Source organism: Carassius gibelio, chromosome A21 (genome assembly GCF_023724105.1).
Source record: "Carassius gibelio isolate Cgi1373 ecotype wild population from Czech Republic chromosome A21, carGib1.2-hapl.c, whole genome shotgun sequence".
Lineage (NCBI taxonomy): Eukaryota > Metazoa > Chordata > Actinopteri > Cypriniformes > Cyprinidae > Carassius > Carassius gibelio.
This window is the reverse complement of record NC_068391.1, coordinates 22,737,604-22,758,831: the sequence shown is the minus strand read 5'-3', so window position 1 is coordinate 22,758,831 and position 21,228 is coordinate 22,737,604. Positions and strand designations below refer to the sequence as shown.

Genomic DNA, 21,228 nt, shown 5'->3' with positions numbered 1-21,228 from the left:
CTGACTGATCATGTACTGCTGATTTCACAGGTCCCCGTGCTTTAGATAATGATGTAATCCATCCACCAAAACTACTTATGAGATTCACACCAGCTCTCCAGCTAAACCAGTGCTCTCTCTCTAGGCTGTAAGGGAGCATCAGAAGAGATTGTGGAATAAATTTCAAATTAGTGTTTGATTGTGGCCAAACAAGCAACATCTGTAATGGCACAGTCATTTAGACTAGAAAGAGATAAAACATAAAGACAGAGGAAGAGTGATCATTTTACTTTCACCCAAAGTTCAAAATTCTCTTTTTGAGGCAATTGCTAAACGTTTTTTCTTGTATGTAAATATGTTCCTCACCTCAGTCTCTCCAGTTTACAGTGTGAATCCTTCAGTAAGTAACATAAGTGCTTCACTCCTGTGTTTTTTAGTTCATTCCCACTCAAATCGAGCTCTCTCATGTGTGATGCGTTTGAACACAGACCTAGAATCAGGGTGAGACACTGTTTCTCTGTAATACTGCATCCACACAGACTGACAGAAACATAAAGAACAATGATTCAGTTCTTAATGTGATCACATTCATTTTGTACAGTAACCACAATTAAGTTTGTCATTTTAGAGATTAGTTTACCCATTACTAAATACACATTTTGCTTATTATTTAGTGAAAAGTACTGTAAAAACCATGCAACTATGTCAAAGAAATCTGTTGTCATTCATGTTAGTCTTTTCTAAATTTTGTCGTTTCACGGCAAAGATTTGTCAGATTTCAGCGGATGAAATTTTATAGCCACAAAGATTCAAATGCTTCAATTTTTAAGCTCTTTTTACTGATACACAAACTGAACTATCAATCCATAATACATTTTAATCACACTATAACTGCTGTAAAGTATAATGTTACTAACGCTAGTATTTCCAGATTGCATTCTGGGTTCATCAGTAGATCCCTGAGGTTTTTCACTCCTGATTCTCCTAGTTGATTTCCGCACAGGTCCAGCTCTCTCAAGTCTGATGGGTTTGATTTCAGAGCTGAAGTCAAAGCAGAACAGCCATCATCTGTCAAATCACAGCCTCTGAACCTACATGAAGAGAAATCAGAGTAATGTTCTGTACAGTTATATTAACTTTCATGGAAACATTAAGTGAATGAGATTTTTTTTTTATTTCACCACATCGCAAAATCATTGTATATACACCTATATTAACAGAATACAGCATTTGCACTGGGAGTATGAACTGTAGTTTTGCATCCCATTCACTAAAAAATATCCACTCATGCTTCACTCAAATTTTGTGCTTGCGAGCTGTATCAAACAACCAAGACAAAGTCAAGATTTTGTTTGAAAGTACATCACACCCGTTTGTTCTTTGAAACCACATCAAGGGCCTTGAAATGTCTGGTTTAGACTGATGATTTCAAGCATTTTCATTCTTATGTGTGCTTGTTACTCACCTCAATCTCTCCAGTTTAAAGTGTGAATCCTTCAGTACGTCACATAAGTGATTTACTCCTGTGTTTTTCATTTTATTCCCACTGAGGTCCAGCTCTCTCAGGTGTGTTGATTTCAGAACTGAACTCAGGGTGAGACACTGTTCCTCTGTAATACTGCATTCACACAGACTGAAGACAGTAAGGGAAAAGACAATGAATCAGATCCATATTAAGCTCATGTGTAAATTTTCAGGACTGAACACCACACACTCACTGATAATGTTTTGGTCTAATGGTTTGAGAGTTGGTTGCGTGTTCGAGTCTAATACAAGTCTTGAGCATCTTCACGGGTTAAAAAAGAGTTTGTGAAATGCAAGTTGCAGTGCTATACATGATGCAATTGGCCATGTTGTCTTAAATTAAATAACTAAAGAGTAATCTTTAATCACACTGTAACTGCTGTACAGTATAATGCTACTAACTCTAGTATTTCCACATTGCATTGTGGGTTCATCAGTAGATCACCGAGGTTTTCAACTCCAGAGTCTCCTAGTTTGTTCCCACTCAGGTTCAGCTCTCTCAGGTGTGACGGGTTTGATTTCAGAGCTGAAGTCAGAGCAGAACAACACTCATGTGTCATATCACAGTACCTTAACCTGCATTGGGAGAAATGAAACAAACACTTCATTGTTTCACTCAGATATATAAACACTTTATGTGTTGTGAATGTTCCTCACCTCAGTCTCTCCAGTTTACAGTGTGCATCCTTCAGTGCGTCACATAAGTGCTTCACTCTTGTGTTTTTTAGTTCATTCCCACTGAGGTCCAGCTCTCTCAGATGTGATGGGTTTAGACGCAGAGCTGAACTCAGAAGGTAACAGTGTTTCTCTTTAATACTGCATCCACACAGCCTGAAGAGAAAGGAGCAATGACTCAGATCTATGATGATAAATAAGTCAAAATGTACATCCCCGTCAGTTGTTATCATAAAATAAACTTTTATGACTTGTTTTTTGTAGCAGCAGATGTGTATTTCATAACATTTCTGCAGACCAGAATGTACAACCAGTACACTGTATTAAAGTCTTTAAATTAAATAATTACTTTCTAGTCAAAGATGCTTAATATACAGTGTGAACAATGAGGAAATGCCAATTTTGACCCTGTGTACTTAAGATAAATAACAGTGAACTTTAATCACACTGTAACTGCTGTACAGTATAATGTTACTAACTCTAGCTTTTCCAGATTGCATTGTGGGTTCATCAGTAGATCACAAATGTTTTTCAGTCCACAGTCTCCTAGTTGATTTCCACTCAGGTCCAGCTCTCTCAGTTGTGATGGGTTTGATTTCAGTGCTGAAGTGAGAGCTGAACAACCTTCATCTGTCAAATAACAGAATCTTAACCTACATTTGGAGCAATGAGACAAACAAACTCTTCATTATGGTGATGATATAACATCTTCATAACAAACAGAGAACAAGACTGATCTTTATTTTGCCAGATCACAAAATCACTTAAGTGAAAAAATTTCCACAAATTTAATGTGAACTCCAGCTCTTTATAAGTCATTGAGTACGAAAGCCCTGAGATATATTGAGCCTAAAATTCATTCATCGCTCAGGTGTACAAAGAAGTTCAAAACAGCTGAGCAGCTGAATGTTTAGCTGGGCCAGTGTGTCTTATTATTGGCTCCACTTGGCGCCTAGTTGGGAAATGTCATTCCCCTTACCATAGCGCCTGCCAGCTCATTGTAAATATTGCATCAAAATCATATTAATAAATGAGCATGATTTAAACCCAGATGATTGTAACCACTAAGTTTGACTGCCTTGGGAAAGCCTAGCATGTCTCCAACATAGTGATAATAACACTCTTTGCCTTCTCTAGTGTATCTCAACCAGGTCTTGTCTCATTCGTTGATATTTGTTATATCACAAATCCCGGAAAATATGCGTTATAGTCCAAACGAGTTGTTTGTTGTAGTTTTTGAAAACTACTTTATTTTATTTCTGTTAAATAAAATATCTCCTTCTGAATGAAGGAGACTTTGAGCTTTGTAACGTTGCAGATCTATTTTATGCTCAAACAGAAACATTACAGACTAATCTTCTTTAATGAGTAATGGGTGTGATTTGGAGTAGAGTGCCATAAACCAATCAGAGTGTCATCTCCCATTGCCATGGCGGATAAACTATTTACAAGGCGGAATTGGCAAGTGGAAAAGCTGAACCCTTCTCTTGTGAGGGAACGGATCTGCTTGTGCATGTAATTCTGATGCATGCAATGATTATCCATTATGACATGTAGGGATTTTTATATTTACATACACAATGATAATGTTTTACACTTTAAATCTTTTAATTTTTTTTATAAAAATGTAAAAAGTGTACTTCACATTTGTGTGTGTGTAATAAGCAAAGTGTACGCATGTTGTACAACGTTGTACAATGTTTTCATTCCCTGGTTATTAAGGCATTGTGTTTTTAGCACTCAGCTACAAAAAAAAAACATCTTAATGTTTACAGTGCAAATTATTCAATACAACCCTAAAATGTAAAAAGTTCTGATGAAAGATGTTAGATACTCACGTCAGTGTGTTGAGTTTACAGTGTTTATCCTGCAGTAGAGCAGCAATCTGATTGACTCGTGTGTCTCCTATTTCACTTTCACTTAGATTCAGCTGTCTCAAAAGTAACAAGTTTTTACCCACAATTCCAGTCACATACTGACAGGCTTCCTCTGCAACAGGACCCAAAAACCTGCAGAAAGAGAAGATAAAGCAAGATTCAGTTCAGTTCTAAAACTCGGTGCAACAAACAATAGCAGCCTATTTTAATGAGCAAATCAAAGGTAAAATGGTTTATCGTAAAGTCCCTTTGATGTAATAGATGGTATTAATGAAATAATATTTCTAGAAATAATTTGCCTGCATATTACGTATTATGTATTACTTCATCTCGTCTCACCTCAGTGTCTTCAGTTGACAGTTTGGATCCTGTAGTAAATCATCAAGCTGCTTCACTCCTGATTGTCCAGGATCATTTCCTGTGAGATCCAGCTCTATCAGGTGTGAAGGGTTGGATCTCAGAGCTGAAGCCAGAGCTTTATAACCTTCTTCAGTGATACCGCAGTTTGAAAGCCTTAACAGAAACAAAAATGTAACATTCAACTTACCAGTTATTCTAGAACATTATTAAAATAAGCTGAGCTTCTATTTACCATATCTGATGTGCTCCATATATGTGACTAAATTGAATTTGTTGATCATATAACATGATAATTTCTCTTCAGAAGACCCACATGAAATGCTCAGTTCATATGGATTACTTTAACAATCTTTTTGAAGCATCAAAATTGTGGTTTCATGGACGTCCAGTGAAGGGAAAGAAGTCTCAGATTTCATTAAAACATCTTAATTTGTGTTTCAGAGATGAAGGAACGTCTAATGGGTTTGATCGACAAAAAAAAAAAAAAATGTGTACAAATATTTTTGTTGCCCAGCAGTTGTTTGAACTCATAAATAATGTAAGAGACTGCAATGACTCGGTTTGACCAATGTGGCGCTGTAGCGCAAGACTGTAATTCAGGTCTCCTGATGCAATTCAAGAGAAGAAAAATACAGCGCTTCAGTTTAGAGCAGAAAACGGAGCAGATCTGAACCTGAGGGTGCTGAGTAGTGTTTGGATGAATATCCAAATATATACTGTGCATTTTCCTCTCAATAATGAATTAAACAACAAACAACAACAGCAGTTTAAAACACATCTGATTACAGCGATGTGGATGTTTGCATGAGGTACTCCAGTAAAGTCCAGTCACGTTTATTTATATAACTTAGTACTTCATGCAATAGATAGCCTTAAATCAAGCAGCTACGTTTCCACCACAGGAACTTTATCCAGGAACTAGGGACTTTGGCCTGGTACTCTGTGTGTTTACACCGCAGGAACTAAATTAAGCTCTGGGTAAAATAAATGCCCCTCAGAAAGTCCCTGCTGGCGAGGTAGTACTTTTTCAAAGTTCCGGAACTTTCGGGGGCGGGACTTGGGCGCTAAACATCCTGATTGGTTGAATTCACGCAGCATTGGTTGAGTTCAACCACCATTTATTCGGATTATTTTCAAATTATTACTGTTATTGTGTCATGAAATGTAATTTTAAAAGTATTTCGGGTGAGAATGTAGTTGTTTAAAACTCAAATCTGTGGTTTATTGAAAAAGACAACGCCTATTTAGAAATGTTTTTCGCCGATCTCGGAGACGGTGAGCTCCACCCGATCAGCGGGAGCTCAGTCCTCATGTATCTGCCTAGAGCACTCTCACCTCTGTCTCTCTAGTGGTTAAACATAAAATATAATTCATTTTGGGTAAATTTAACTGGTTATCTTTGGTCTATATTCAATTTATCTATATGTTAAAATTAAAATAAAAAAGGCAAATTTATATAATATTTTGTTTCATTGTAATGGCTGTATATATATATATACACACATTTCCCTGAACTAAGTACATTTCTGCCGCTGTTATTATGTTTAAATGAAAACGAAAGTAGGCAGTGGTATTTGATATCCTATTTTCGTTATTGTAAATGTGCAATGAGGAAAATAGCAGTAGACAAGGCGAGCTGACTGATGTTATCAAGTACGCTGCTGTTTGCAGATTTACCGGATTTGCGTCATCGCGGACATCACACTCCAGAGTCGAATGCACAAAGTCTGAACTACCGAGGATGCATGTCCAAAATTGCGTACTATAGTATTAAGAAACTCGCACAGACCTACGTCACCAGTCTATTTGCCTAACCTTCCCGGTATTTTACACCGTGGTGGAAACGCAGAAAGCAACAGGTCTGGGGGGAAAAAAGTTCATGGGGAAAAAAGTTCCTGATACAAATGTTCCGGGTAATTTCGGCGGTAATGCGGCAAGTGTTGCTTTAAGTTAGAACTACAATTAGATTTTCTGTGATAAAGCAGCTATCCAGTCTGGAGCTAACTGATTACATACGCACATATGTTTTTCATTTTCATTTTTCTGTGAACTGTCCCTAATACTACACATATTTTTAAACATATTTTTAGAGATAAAATGTAAAATTCATAATTTGTCTATTTAATGTACAACACATACATATATATACATTTTAGAAATAATATCTTATATAAATAAAAATGATCTGTTTTCCCACAACTTACCTCAATATCTCCAATTCACACTGTATATTTTTCAGTCCAGTGCAGAGTAGCTTCACTCCTGAATCATGCAGATTATTATTGTTCATGTTGAGTTCTTTCAGGTTGGTATCTGATCCAAGAACTGCAGCCAGTGCTGAACAGCTTTTTTCTGTTAAGTTACATTCATTTAATCTACAAAGGAAATAAATCACATCACAGAATTCAAAGACTGAATACATACATTTAGTAAATAAAAATACTTAATAATACAAATACTAAATACATTTTTTTCACCTAATAGTTATACATGAACATTACTGGCATTACTCTTAAAAACTAATATTTTCTGTATTTCTTCTTTTATTATTCTGTGACCATCTTGTTAGATAAAAACAAGCAACTTTGTCTGAATAAAATATGTGTTAAGCTTTAATAACAATAAGGTATACATTTGAATGTGCTAGTTTTATTGCATCTTGAAGTACAGAATCTAAGGATTAAGATTTTGTAAAAGTATATGTCCTCTATTGCAGAGTTGAAGAGAACTGCGTTGCTGGAGTGGAAATAACTATGGACCAAAGTGTTGTAATGTGATGCTTCTTCCACTGCTGACTAAAGTGCATGTTTTGCTGAAGAACATAATTTTCTACATAATACATAAAGAAATATATATATATATATATATATATATATATATATATATATATATATATATATATATATATATATATATATATATATATATATATATGTGTGTGTGTGTGTGTGTGTGTTTGTGTGTGTGTGTGACTCTAGACCACAAAACCAGTCTTAAGTCGCTGGGGTATATTTTAAGCAATAGCCAAAGAAAAAAATAGATTTTTCTTTTATGCCAAAATTCATTAGGATATTAAGTACAGATCATGTTCCATTAAGATATTTTGTACATTTCTTAATGTAAATACATCAAAACTTAATTTTTAATATGCATAGCTAAGAATTCATTTGGACAACTTAGGGGGTTTAGATTTTTATGCAAACTTAGATTCCAGATTTTCAAATAGTTGTATTGCACATGGAACATGATTAAGAATAACCATTGATTAATGTAGAGAAATGTTTTCCAGATGAGTGCAAAAACAAGACTTTATTAAATGACTTACAGAGCTCTTTTGGATGTTTTGATGATTGCTGATAATCTAATGAGACACTCATCTGATTTCTTGAATTTCTGAAGCTCGAACTCCTCCATCTCCTCATCTGATGTCAACAACACAAAGGCCAAAGCAGACCACTGGGCAGGAGAAAGGTCAGCAGATGAGAGACTTCCTTTGTTAAGGTGGATCTGAATCTCTTTCACCAGAGTTTGTTCGTTCAGTTCATTCAGACAGTAGAACAGATTGATGGATCTCTCTAGAGATGGATTATCTTCTAATTTCTGCTTGATGTAATGAACTATTTCCTTTTTGCTCTTGTCATTGTTGCCTTGCTGTGTCAACAGACCTCGTAAGAGTTGTCGATTGGATTGGAGTAACAAACCAAGAAGGAAGCGAAGGAAAAGGTCCAGGTGTCCATTGTCACTCTCGAGTGCTTTGTCCACTGCAGTCTTAAGCAAATCAATCATGGTTTCATCTTTATTTTCCTGTTCTGTAGACTCATGAACAAACACAATTTTCTTGTTGATGTCTAGAAACAGATGTGCATAAAGGGCTGCAATAAACTCTTGAATGCTTAAGTGAACAAAGCAGTACATGGTACCAAGAATGATACCTGTTTCCTTTTTAAAGATCTGGGTACACATGCCTGAATACACGGATGCTTTACAGATGCCAATACCACAGGCTTCCAGGTCTGTGTCATAGAAGATCACATTGTTTCTTTCCAGCTGATCAAATGCCAGTTTCCCCAGTGAAAGAATGGCGTCTTTATCCCAGGAAACATCTGCAGTGTATTTTCCATCATACTTTCGTCTGCTCTGCAGGATTTGAAAGCGAAGAAAGTGTGTGTACATTTGTGTCAGGGTCTTGGGAGTGTCTTCAGTATTTGATTCCTGTAGTGTTTTGGAGGCACCATCAGCTTGATTGTTTTTCAAATCATTCTTTCTTTTCTCCTCTAAAATATTCTGGAGAACAGTGGCTGAAATCCAGCAGAAGACTGGGATGTGACACATGATAAAGAGACTCTTTGATTGTTTAATGTGACCAATGATTTCTTTGGCCAGATTTTCATCTGTTAATCTTTTTTTGAAGTATTCTTCCTTTTGTGCATCATTGAATCCTCGTATCTCTGTCAGCCGGTCAATACAGTCAGGAGGAATCTTACTGGCAGCTGCTGGTCTGGTGGTGATCCAGATGAGAGCAGAAGGAAGCAGATTTCCCTTGATGAGGTTCGTTAGGAGAACTTCTAGAGAAGCTGGTGATGATACATCATGCCATGTCTCATTACTGTCAAAGTTTAGAGGAAGACGACATTCATCCAGTCCATCAAGGATGAACAAAACTTTAAATTTATTCTTTCTTGTAAGGTTCAGTCCTTTTGTCTCTGGGAAAAACTCATTTAGAAGACCCATCAAGCTTTGTGTTTCTTTCTCCTTTAAGTTCATCTCTCTGAATGGAAGAGGAAATATGAAGCTGATGTTTTTATTTTCTTTTTCTTCAGCCCAATCCAGAACAAACTTTTGCACACAGATGGTTTTTCCAATACCAGCAACTCCTTTTGTCATTACAGTTCTGATCTCCTTGTCTTGTTCGGTTGCTTCAAATAAATTTTTGCATTCAACTTGTATCTCATGTGATTCATTATGCCTTGAAAAGGACTCAATCTGTCTTACCTCATGTTCAGTATTGACCTGTTCACTACAACCCTGAGTGATATAGAGATCTGTGTAGATGTTATTCAGAAGTATAGAGTCACCTTGCTTTGCAATTCCTTCAAACACACATTGATACTTTTTCTTCAGATTGCATTTTAGCTGATGAATGAAGAACAGCTCATCTAAACACAGGAATAAAATTCAGATATTTTTATACTAATTTTCCTACATTTATAAGTGACAATATGACAGATGTCCATGAGTCTCTTACCTTCTAGAGTATCAGCAGCTTCATCTTGCTTCATACTTCTAAGAAAGTAGAGTGTGAGATCAAGAGCTGCTTCACTGATAATGCATCTATTCTCATTAAAGTCCTTCACAAAGTATTGTGTGTTCTCTTTTTGTAATATTTTCTTAAACGTTTCTAGCTCATCCTTCAGAAACTTGATCACTTTACTCTCAAGATCCTAATAACAATGCAAGAAAAAGATACAAAACAAACAAAATTACATATTCATACATTAAACACACACACACACACACACATATAAAATCAAACTAAAATGGGATGCTTTGTTCAATAAAATATTTACTTATTATGCTATAAATTTATTAGTTTTTGAAAACGTATTTCTTTCCTACCTGGAAGATCCACAGGAGGTTTTCTTTGAAATGGTTCTTGTGAGTCTGGATGCCTAAACCTAATGTCTCGTACTGAATGCTAGTTTGTAAAATGAAAATAAAATAGAATTTTTATATTAGAGAAGTCTTTTTCTCTTATTTAACTTATTTTAACAAAGAGAAAAGGAAAGTATTAGCTGTTTATGTTCACATTGTTGCTGTGCTTTATATGGTGCATACATGTAATTTTGGCTTTTATTCACATATAAACATTGATCAATGCACATACTTTGAGCACATCAAATATGGTCAACAGCAGCTCAGTCGTACACACAAGAACAAACCTTGCTGGTTCCTATACATAAAAATGCAAAATTTGATTTGTGAATAAAATAATATCTGTTAATCATAAAGGAATTGTGTCTTTTCAGAATTCTTGGATTAAACTGTTCAGTTCATATGTATTAGTTTTAAGATGTATTTATATATTTTTTACTTTTTAAAACTTAAATATTTTTTCAGTGATTGTCAGTGGATGGACAAAAATTACAGACTATTAATATCTTCATTTGCATTCTGAAGATGAATGAACGTCTTAAGGTTTTGGAATGATATAAGGGTGAGTAAATGACAATTTTCAAATTTAGGTGAACTATACCTTTATAAACTAGTTCTCTAATTATATTATTTTCTTTCCTATAAACAAAAAACAAAAAACAAAGGGGCTGGTAAGTAATAGTAAATTACGCATTTGATAACAGGTATTTTAACCTGTTGTTCAGCAGCTCAGAACACAATAATTAAATGGGTATACAAACAAATATATAATTTATTTTAAATAATTTCAGTGTTTGCATATTTCACTAATGACAAAAAGTCAGTATAGTCATACACTTGTGCTTCTCATAGCTAAATGCTATGTATTTAAGTTTGCTTGCATGGTGTCTTTCCATTTAAGTTTACGCACCCTAGTGGTTCCCTGTGTAACTGGATGAAAGGAAAGAAGCTCTATAGAGTTTATTACAGAGTATAAGCTTACCAGTCTTTTTCTGTGATTTATTATTTTATTTAATCTCGATCACATGAAACTTGGAGGAGAAATTAAGTAACACAATGATGTAATGTAAAAGACATAAAATACCTTTTGGTAGATGATGTTTTTTTCTCACTGAATGCCGGTGGTTCACCTTTTGATTGGTCACTCTTTATAGACACAGAGCTGAACACATATGAGCCTGATCGCACACTAATGACACAAAGAGCAAAACACTTTACTACAGGAGATACTTGAGTCTCATTTGAAGACATTTGCTGTGCAAACAGAACAAGGCAAAAAGGCACACCAACTATTTCCTGCATTCCTCTGTTTGACTCTAGACAAGTTTCCTTCCTAAATCATTCCTGCTTTTATTCTTCTATAGACTCTAAACTGAATTTGTACATGAACTCACACATCCTAATAACTGCTCAATTTCCACTTTACCACGAATCGTGTGACCAGATGTATATTAGAAAGAATCAACTAAAATACTAAAAACATTATAACTATTGTATCCGTAATAGCCTACTGAATGTAGTCCTACTTGTGCATGAGTGGGTGAGAAAATGAACAAAAACTTCTCAAAACATCTACAGGAAAAAGCAGAACATTAGTCTTTTATTAAATGTGACATTGTGTATAAAACGCAGTCTTACCTCTGTTTCTCTGAGAGACTCATCTCACAAGGACACTCTTTTCCTTGCTCCTCTGACATAGGCCTACTGCAAAATTTTACATTTAGACAAAGCTGATTTTTGTTACATGATTCTTTTACAAAAACTAAATACACATATGTCTGTCTAAATCTAACGGTCTGATTTAAAAATACTTTGGATTTCACATAAATAGCCTGAAATGAAAGAGATAATGAAGGAACAACATTTATGTATTATTCGTTAACAGTAACGCTTTTCAATAAACGTAAAGTTTTAATATCTGTGGCATTCGAAAGTTCGGTTCGAAACCGCAATGAAGATAGTTTGCCGTTTGATATTCAGATTTCTTTTGGCTATAAATACGCAGTGCGCTGTCGTAGACATGTAAACAATAACAAATATCTATGATTTCTGAATTCTGGTGACGCTGTATTTTGGGCCAAAATCTGTTTTTTTTTTTCGTAGTGGCTCTAATTTTTATAATGCCTATAGCTCAGAAAGTTGGACACTTAGAGGAGTGAAACCGGTGTCATCTTCACCAGCTTGATCTGTGATTTTTTTCACAGCAAAGCTCTTGTATGTAAACCCCTTGGTAAGTCAGCCAGTAAGGAATGTGAAAAAAAGGCGTTCTTCATGTTTAACATAAACACGCAGACTGCTGGAATAAAAGAACAATGTTTTAAATTGAGCTCGATTTGTGAAAATTTTCACAATAGCATTTTATCACGTTGCCATGTTTCTCTTTGCTCTACCCCCCGTTATTTGTCTAATATTGTTCTATGGTTGCTGTTCCAATGAATAATGGTTTCCAATTTATTAGGTAAATGAACTTACATATACAGTATATATGTATACTATATAGTACATTTTATATATATATATATATATATATATATATATATATATATATATATATATATACACACACACACACACAGTACAGTACAGACCAAAAGTTTGGAAACATTATTATTTTTAATGTTTTTGAAATAAGTTTCTTCGGCTCATCAAGCCTGCATTTATTTGATCCAAAATACAGAAAAAACTGTAATATTGTGAAATATTATTACAACTTAAAATAATAGTTTTCTATTTGAATATACTTTAAAAAAATAATTTATTCCTTTGATGCAAAGCTGAATTTTCAGCATCATTACTCCAGCCTTCAGTGTCACATGTAACATCCAGTCGATCACATGATCATTTAGAAATCATTCTAATATTCTGATTTATTATGAGTGTTGGAAACAGTTCTGCTGTCTAATATATTTGATGAATAAAATGTTTCTATCACTTTTTATCAATTTAACACATCCTTGCTGAATAAAAGTATTGATTTTATTTAAAAAGAAGAAGGAAAAAAAAATGACTGACCCCAAATTACTGACCAGTAGTGTATATTGTTATTACAAAATATTTATATTTAAAAACAACTTTTTTTTTTTTTACTTTTTATTCATGAAAGTACATTTACATTTATTCATTTAGCAGACGCTTTTGTCCAAAGCGAAGTATGCAAAAAAAGTATCACACGTTCTGAAAAAATATTAAGCAGCAGAACTGTTTCCAGCTTTGATAATGAATCATCATATTACAATGATCTCTAAAGGATCATGTGATGATGATCCTAAAAATTCAGCTTTGCTTAACAGAAATAAATGATAATTTAAAGTATAATAAATTTAAAAACAATCATTTTAAATTGTAATAATAGCTATATCACAATATTATTATTTTTTCTGTATTTTTGATCAAATAAATGCAGGCTTGATGAGCAGAAGAAACTTCTTTCAAAAACATTAAAAATAGTAATGTTTCCAAACTTTTGGTCTGTACTGTATATATGCATTTTTATATATATACGTGTGCACTTTGTTTGACAATAAAGTTTTGGTTGTTGTGCCTTTGCTTTTGTATTTGGCTTCAATATTCTGATTTGCCAAAGTTTCACAGTTTAGCTTTTGTCAGTTTACCCTTCTTGATCCTTAACTATTCTGATCTTAAACATTTGGTCAGTTAACCATCATCTTATTTGTTTACATCCCTATTTCAATTCGTGAAAAACATTAACAGTGCAGTTGTGGTAAGATAAGGGTTTCCCTGAGTCAGTAACATCCCTATTCTAATCTGTAAAAACTTTCACAGTTCACTTTCGGGTCAGCTGATCCTTCCCAGGGTCACAAACATTACTTTTCTGATCTGTGAAAGCTTTCACAGTTGAACTTTGGTCAGCTTACCCTTCCCAGGGTCACTAACATCACTTTTCTGATCTGTGAAAACTTTTACAGTTAAGTATGTGACAGCTGAGGTGGTAATATCCTTTTATGGGGTGTTTCTCTGCAGCAAGGACTGGAGCAATTGTCCGGATGGAAGACAAATGCATGGGGGAAAATAATGTCAAATTCTTGAGGAAAATCTACTGCCTTCTGCCAGAAAGTTGTCAACGGGAACAAGGTTTACCTTCTAATATGACAATGACACAAAGCTCGCAGCAAAACTGCTCACAGAGTGTTTGGAGAAGTGAAATCCCATGGTCATCATGAAATTTAACTGAACTCGAGCAATTCTGCAAAGAAGAGTGAGTGGACAAATATTAAAGTAGATGTAATTAAAGAGACGAAAACAATACCCAACGCGATGATCCCTTTTCAAACTGTGTGATTGTTTTTTTCTGAAATGTTGGATTTATATCTTACACTTGGATGTTATAAGTTGCAATGAATAAACAAATCAAAAACTGTCCATCTTCATTTCAGGCTGCATAGCAACAAAATGTAAATGTAGAGATTATTTTCAATACCCACTGTACATACATACATAAACAAAGAAGAGGGTGAAGAAAGAAAAATAAAGTGTAGTAAAGCAAATAAAAGAATATTAAATAAGCAAAAATAATAAAAAAATACAGGAACTGATTTATAAACTATATTTTTGTGTTGGTATAAATGGTGCCGCGTTACAATGGTTTAGATCTTATTTGGGTGAAAGAACTTTCTCGATACGTCTTGGGGAATTTGTGTCTTCTACTGCATCTCTTGTATGTGGAGTCCCTCAGGGTTCCATTCTTGGACCCATTTTATTTTCCTTATATATATTACCTTTAGGGTCCATATTTAGGAAACAAGGCATCTCATTTCACTGTCATGCAGATGACTCGCAACTCTGTCTGCCTTAAAAACGAAACAATGCAAACTCTATAGCACCTTTGTTGAGATGTCTTGAGGATATTAAAGCCTGGATGGCCTCCAATTTCTTAAAGTTCAATGAAGATAAAACTGAAATAATTTTGTTTCGACCTGGTGGTACCATCAATACCCCTGATGTAGATCTTGGTGACTTAAAGCCATATGTGAAGCCCGTTGTAAAAAACCTAGGTGTTTTAATGGACGGTGACTTTAAACTAGATAAACAGATTAATTTCGTTAAATCGTGTTTTTATCAGTTAAGGCAATTATCTAAAGTCAAGTCATTTGTATCTTTTACTGATTTTGAGAGGGTCATCTATGCTTTTATATCATCCCGCCTGGACTATTGTAATAGTCTCTATGTAGGCATTGGTGAGGCATCTCTAACACGTTTGCAGAGGGTACAAAACGCGGCTGCACGTTTATTGACAGGGACACGCAAACGAGACCACATTACACCTATATTAGCTTCCCTTCACTGGTTGCCAGTTCATTTTAGAATTGATTCCAAGATTTTACTTTTAGTCTTTAAATCATTAAATAACACTGCTCCTAAATACCTCTCAGATCTATTACAGCCATATGCTCCATCCAGAGCACTTAGGTCTGCTGGGCAACTGCTTTTAGTCTCCCCCAATGCAAGATTAAAGAGCAGAGGTGACCGTGCCTTTGCAGTAGCGGCCCCGAAACTCTAAAATAATTTACCTTTGTACATTAGGCAGGCATCTTCACTTGCTGTTTTTAAATTACATTTAAAAACATATTTGTATAGTACAGCATATAACACAGTATGAGAGTTACCTGTTAGGAGTTCTTTTAAGTGTGTGTTATAAATCATTATTGTATTTATTGCATATTTTATTGTGTTTTTATTTATAATATTTTATTTCTTTTTGTGCTTTTTAGTTCTACTGTTTACTTTTTATTGTATGTACAGCACTTTGGTGAACACCTGCTGTTTTAAAAAGGTGCTCTATAAATAAACTTTGATTTGATTTTGATTTGATTTAGATACATTGCAGGATAAAACAGTAATAATTAAGAAAATAAAAAACAGAATAAGAATATATAAAAGTAATAATATGATTTAAATAAACAACAGTATATGCATATACTTGTATACAGATGTTTAAAAAAAATCCTTATACGTATCATTATAAAGACAGGGTAAGAACCATGAAATTAAATGATACATTTTTGTATTATAGAAGCTTAAAATGAATACAGGTGCTTCTCAATAAATTAGAATGTCGAGGAAAAGTTCATTTATTTCTGTAATTCAACTCAAATTGTGAAACTCATGTATTAAATAAATTCAATACTGGAGTAGTTTAAGTCTTTGGTTCTTTTAATTGTGATGATTTTGGCTCACACTTAAAATAACCCTACCAATTCTGATCTGTACTTAACTGAAAGTTTTCACAGATAAGAAAAGTGATGTTAGTGACCCTGGGAAAATGTTATCTGACCATAACTGCACTGTTTTTCACGAATCGAAATAGTGATGTACAGTAAATGAATCAGGGGATGGTTAACTGACCAAATTTTTAAGACTGATTAGAATAGTTCAATAGTTATTAGTATAGTTCAATAGTTAAAAGCCAAGTACAAATGCATAGTTCATTTACCTAATAAATTGGAAACCGTTATTCATTGGAACAGCAACCATATAACAATATTAGACAAATAACGGGGGGTAGAGCAAAGAGAAACACGGCCACGTGATAAAATGCTATTGTGAAAATTTTCACAAATCGAGCTCAATTTAAAACAATGTTCTTTTATTCCAGCAGTCTGCGTGTTTATTGGTAATAGACGTTAAACATGAAGATACGCCTTTCTTTCACATTTCTTACTGGCGGACTTACCAAGGGGTTTACAGACAAGAGCTTTGCTGTGAAAAAAAATCACAGATCAAGCTGGTGAAGATGACACCGGTTTCACTCCTCAAGTGTCCAACTTTCGGAGTTTAGGCATTATAAAAATAAAAGTCACTACGAAAAAAAAACAAAAAAACATTTCGGCCCAAAATACAGCGTCGGTATTGTTTACATGTCTATGACAGCGCACTGCGTATTTATAGCCAAAAGAAATCTGAACATCACCGGTTCTAAAAACTATAATCATGTTCTTAATCCTCCGGAATAAAAACAGGCCTAAATGACGCATATCACATTCCGCCTGTTTTGCCAAATAACTGTAATCACTGCGGTCAAGCCAGCCGCACTTCAGAAAAACACCGTCAAGCCAGCCGCGAGTGAAATTTATATGCGCGTGTATTACTATAATTACGGCAATAGCAGGAACAACAGAGAGGGAACGCGCTTTCAGAGCGCTTTTCATCTATACGTTCAGATTTGATCTATGACGACCTTTTTCGCCCATCTGCTCTAATATTCGTGTAACTTATTGTTTTCCTTGACTGCTCTGTATTACTATAATTTTCAGCCTTTCAAAGCATTACAATTATTAGTAGAAAACGAGATATGGGACATTCATTGATTTAGAAGACACTTTTTTATGATGAGAAAGAAGCAATTAAAGGTCAGTTCTTAAAGAAGACATCCCATACTATATCCATACCTCACATAAAACCATTTTACTGGACACTTTTAGAGATATAGGATAATATTACACTTTACAAGTCTTTAAAGATCCCATTTCTAACAAGTAGAAAAAAAACAATGGTCAGTTCTTATAAGGGACTTCGCATACTATATGCAAACTTAATATCAAACCATTGTACAACAGCATTTTTGAGATATGGGACATTATTACACTTTAAAGGGTTATAAAGATCATATTTCTAATAAATAGAAAAAAACAATGGTCAGTTCTTATCAGGGACGTCCCATACTATATACACAAAAAATCATTTTGCTAAAGCATTTTTGAGATATGGGTCCATATGGCGATTAAGAGGGCTATAAAGACCCCTATAGCGGAGTACAAAACTTTTTATCCACAGGAAGAAGGAGGCGGAAACCGGCCATCAATCAAATAAGGCTTTTAATAACAAAATAAACACAAAACACTGCGACAGCCCTTCACGGACGACTGTCGCTTACAAACAAAAACCAAGTACAAACTAAAATCATGGCCTGGCCTGGCCCTTTCTCGTTGTTCACTGTCGTCGCCCCCTCTTTTGTATCCTTCCATCTCCACCGCGGGACGCGAGACCGGTGAGTGGAGCAGGCGTCGCTCATTTCCAGTCACTCCACTGGCCTCATTCCGTTCTCATGGCTCGCGGCCCCGCCCCACTCATCACAACCCTATTTCTAATAAGTAGAAAAAAACAAAGGTCAGTTCATATAAGGGACATCCCAAACTATATGCAAACCTCATATCAAACCATTTTACTGCAGCATTTTTGAGATATGCGTCCATATCGCGATTTAGAGGGCTATAAAGTCAACATTTCTAATAAGTAGAAAAAAACAAAGGTCAGTTCTTATCAGGGACATCACATACTATTTGCACCCTTCATATGAAACCATTTTACTGCAGCATTTTTGAGATATGGGACAATACAATGATTTAGAGGGCGATAAAGACACCATTTCTAATAAGTAGAAAAAAACAATAGTCAGTTCTTATCAGGGACATCCCATACTATATGCACACTTCATATGAAACCATTTTACTGCAGCATTTTTAATATATGGGACAATACAATGATTTAAAGGGCTATAAAGACACCATTTCTAATAAGTAGAAAAAAACAATAGTCTGTTCCTATAAGGGATTTCCCATACTATATGCACACCTCATATCAAAACCTTTTACTGCAGCATTTTTGACATATGGGTCCAAATGGTGATTTCGATGGCTATAAAGACACCATTTATAATAAGTAGAAAAAAACAATGGTCAGTTCTTATAAAGCACATGCCATACTATATGCACACCTCATATCAAAGCATTTTACTGCAGCATGTTTGAGATATGGGTCCATATGGCAATTTAGAGTGCTATAAAGACCCCATTTCTAATAAGTAGAAAAAAATAATAGTCAGTTCTCATCAGTGACGTCCCATACTATGAGCACATCTCATATCAAACCATTTTACTGCAGCTTTTTCCAGAAATGGGAAATTATTACACTTTAACGGGCTGTGAAGATCCCATTTCTAATAAGTAGAAAAAAACAATGGTCAGATCTTATAAAGGACATTCCATACTATATGCACAAATCATATCAAACCCTTTTACTGCAGCATTTTTGAGATATGGGACATTATTACACTTTAAAGGGCTATAAAGACCCCATTTCTAATAAGTAGAAAAAAACAATGGTCAGTTCTTATAAAGGATATGCCATACTATATGCACACCTCATATCAAACAATTTTACTGCAGCATTTTTGAGATATGGGTCCAAATGGTGATTTGGAGGGCTATAAAGACACCATTTATAATAAGTAGAAAAAAACAATGGTCAGTTCTTATAAAGCACATGCCATACTATATGCACACCTCATATCAAAGCATTTTACTGCAGCATGTTTGAGATATGGGTCCATATGGCAATTTAGAGTGCTATAAAGACCCCATTTCTAATAAGTAGAAAAAAATAATAGTCAGTTCTCATCAGTGACGTCCCATACTATGAGCACATCTCATATCAAACCATTTTACTGCAGCTTTTTCCAGAAATGGGAAATTATTACACTTTAACGGGCTGTGAAGATCCCATTTCTAATAAGTAGAAAAAAACAATGGTCAGATCTTATAAAGGACATTCCATACTATATGCACAAATCATATCAAACCATTTTACTGCAGCATTTTTGAGATATGGGTCCATGTGGCAATTTAGAGGGCTATAAAGACAACATTTCTAATAAGTAGAAAAAAACAATAGTCAGTTCTTATCAGGGACGTCCCATACTATATGCACCCTTCATATGAAACCATTTTACTGCAGCATTTTTAAGATACGAGACATTTTTACACTTTAAAGGGCTGTAAAGATCCCATTTCTAATAAGTAGAAAAAAACAAAAGTCAGTTCTTATCAGGGACATCCCATACTATATGCACACCTCATATCAAACCATTTTACTGCAGAATTTTCGAGATATGGGACATTATTATATTTTAAAGGGCTATAAAGATCCCATTTCTAATAAGTAGATAAAAACAATGGTATGTTCCTATAAGGGATGTCCCATACTATATGCACACCTCATATCAAACCCTTTTACTGCAGCATTTTTGAGATATGGGTCCAAATGGTGATTTAGAGTGCTACAAAGACCCCATTTCTAATAAGTAGAAAAAAACAATGGTCAGTTCTTATAAAGGACATGCCATACTATATGCACACCTCATATCAAACCATTTTACTGCAGCATTTTTGAGATATGGGACATTATTACACTTTAAAGGGCTATAAAGATCCCATTTCTAATAAGTAGAAAAAAACGAAAGTCAGTTCTTATCAGGGACATCCCATAATATATGCACACCTCATATCAAACCATTTTACTGCAGTATTTTCGAGATATGGGACATTATTACACTTTAAATGGCTGTAAAGATCCCATTTCTAATAAGTAGAAAAAAACAAAAGTCAGTTCTTATCAGGGACATCCCATACTATATGCACACCTCATATCAAACCATTTTACTGCAGAATTTTCGAGATATGGGACATTATTATATTTTAAAGGGCTATAAAGATCCCATTTCTAATAAGTAGATAAAAACAATGGTATGTTCCTATAAGGGATGTCCCATACTATATGCACACCTCATATCAAACCCTTTTACTGCAGCATTTTTGAGATATGGGTCCAAATGGTGATTTAGAGTGCTACAAAGACCCCATTTCTAATAAGTAGAAAAAAACAATGGTCAGTTCTTATAAAGGACATGCCATACTATATGCACACCTCATATCAAACCATTTTACTGCAGCATTTTCAAGATATGGGACATTATTACAATTTAAAGGGTCATAAAGATCCCATTTCTAATAAGTAGAAAAAAACAAAAATCAGTTCTTATCAGGGACGTCCCATACTATATGCACACCTCATATCAAACCATTTTACTGCAGCATTTTCGAGATATGGGACATTGTTACATTTTAAATGGCTGTAAAGATCCCATTTCTAATAAGTAGAAAAAAGCAACAGTCAGTTCTTATCAGGGATGTCCCATACTATATGCACACCTCATATCAAACCATTTTACTGCAGCATTTTCAAGATATGGGACATTATTACAATTTAAAGGGTCATAAAGATCCCATTTCTAATAAGTAGAAAAAAACAAAAGTCAGTTCTTATCAGGGACATCCCATACTATATGCACACCTCATATCAAACCATT

The 21,228-nt window shown here is 34.6% G+C and overlaps 1 protein-coding gene across 5 annotated transcripts in view; it reads right to left on the bottom strand.

The window, feature by feature from the left end:
- Positions 1–183: 183 nt before the first annotated feature.
- The window catches only part of LOC127941365 (NACHT, LRR and PYD domains-containing protein 3), a gene marked incomplete at its 3' end in the record, with an annotated part of 36,483 nt that continues 15,438 nt past the window's right edge, over positions 184–21,228 (bottom strand). The window contains 16 exon segments of one of the 5 annotated variants that reach the window (XM_052536364.1): positions 184–222; positions 346–519; positions 897–1,070; positions 1,445–1,612; positions 1,906–2,079; positions 2,161–2,334; positions 2,658–2,831; positions 4,017–4,187; positions 4,395–4,568; positions 6,620–6,790; positions 7,741–8,224; positions 8,348–9,571; positions 9,661–9,856; positions 10,032–10,110; positions 11,152–11,256; positions 11,706–11,771. In XM_052536364.1, the coding sequence (XP_052392324.1) occupies positions 184–222; positions 346–519; positions 897–1,070; positions 1,445–1,612; positions 1,906–2,079; positions 2,161–2,334; positions 2,658–2,831; positions 4,017–4,187; positions 4,395–4,568; positions 6,620–6,790; positions 7,741–8,224; positions 8,348–9,571; positions 9,661–9,856; positions 10,032–10,110; positions 11,152–11,256; positions 11,706–11,764 (3,740 nt within the window). 5 annotated transcript variants of the gene reach the window in all.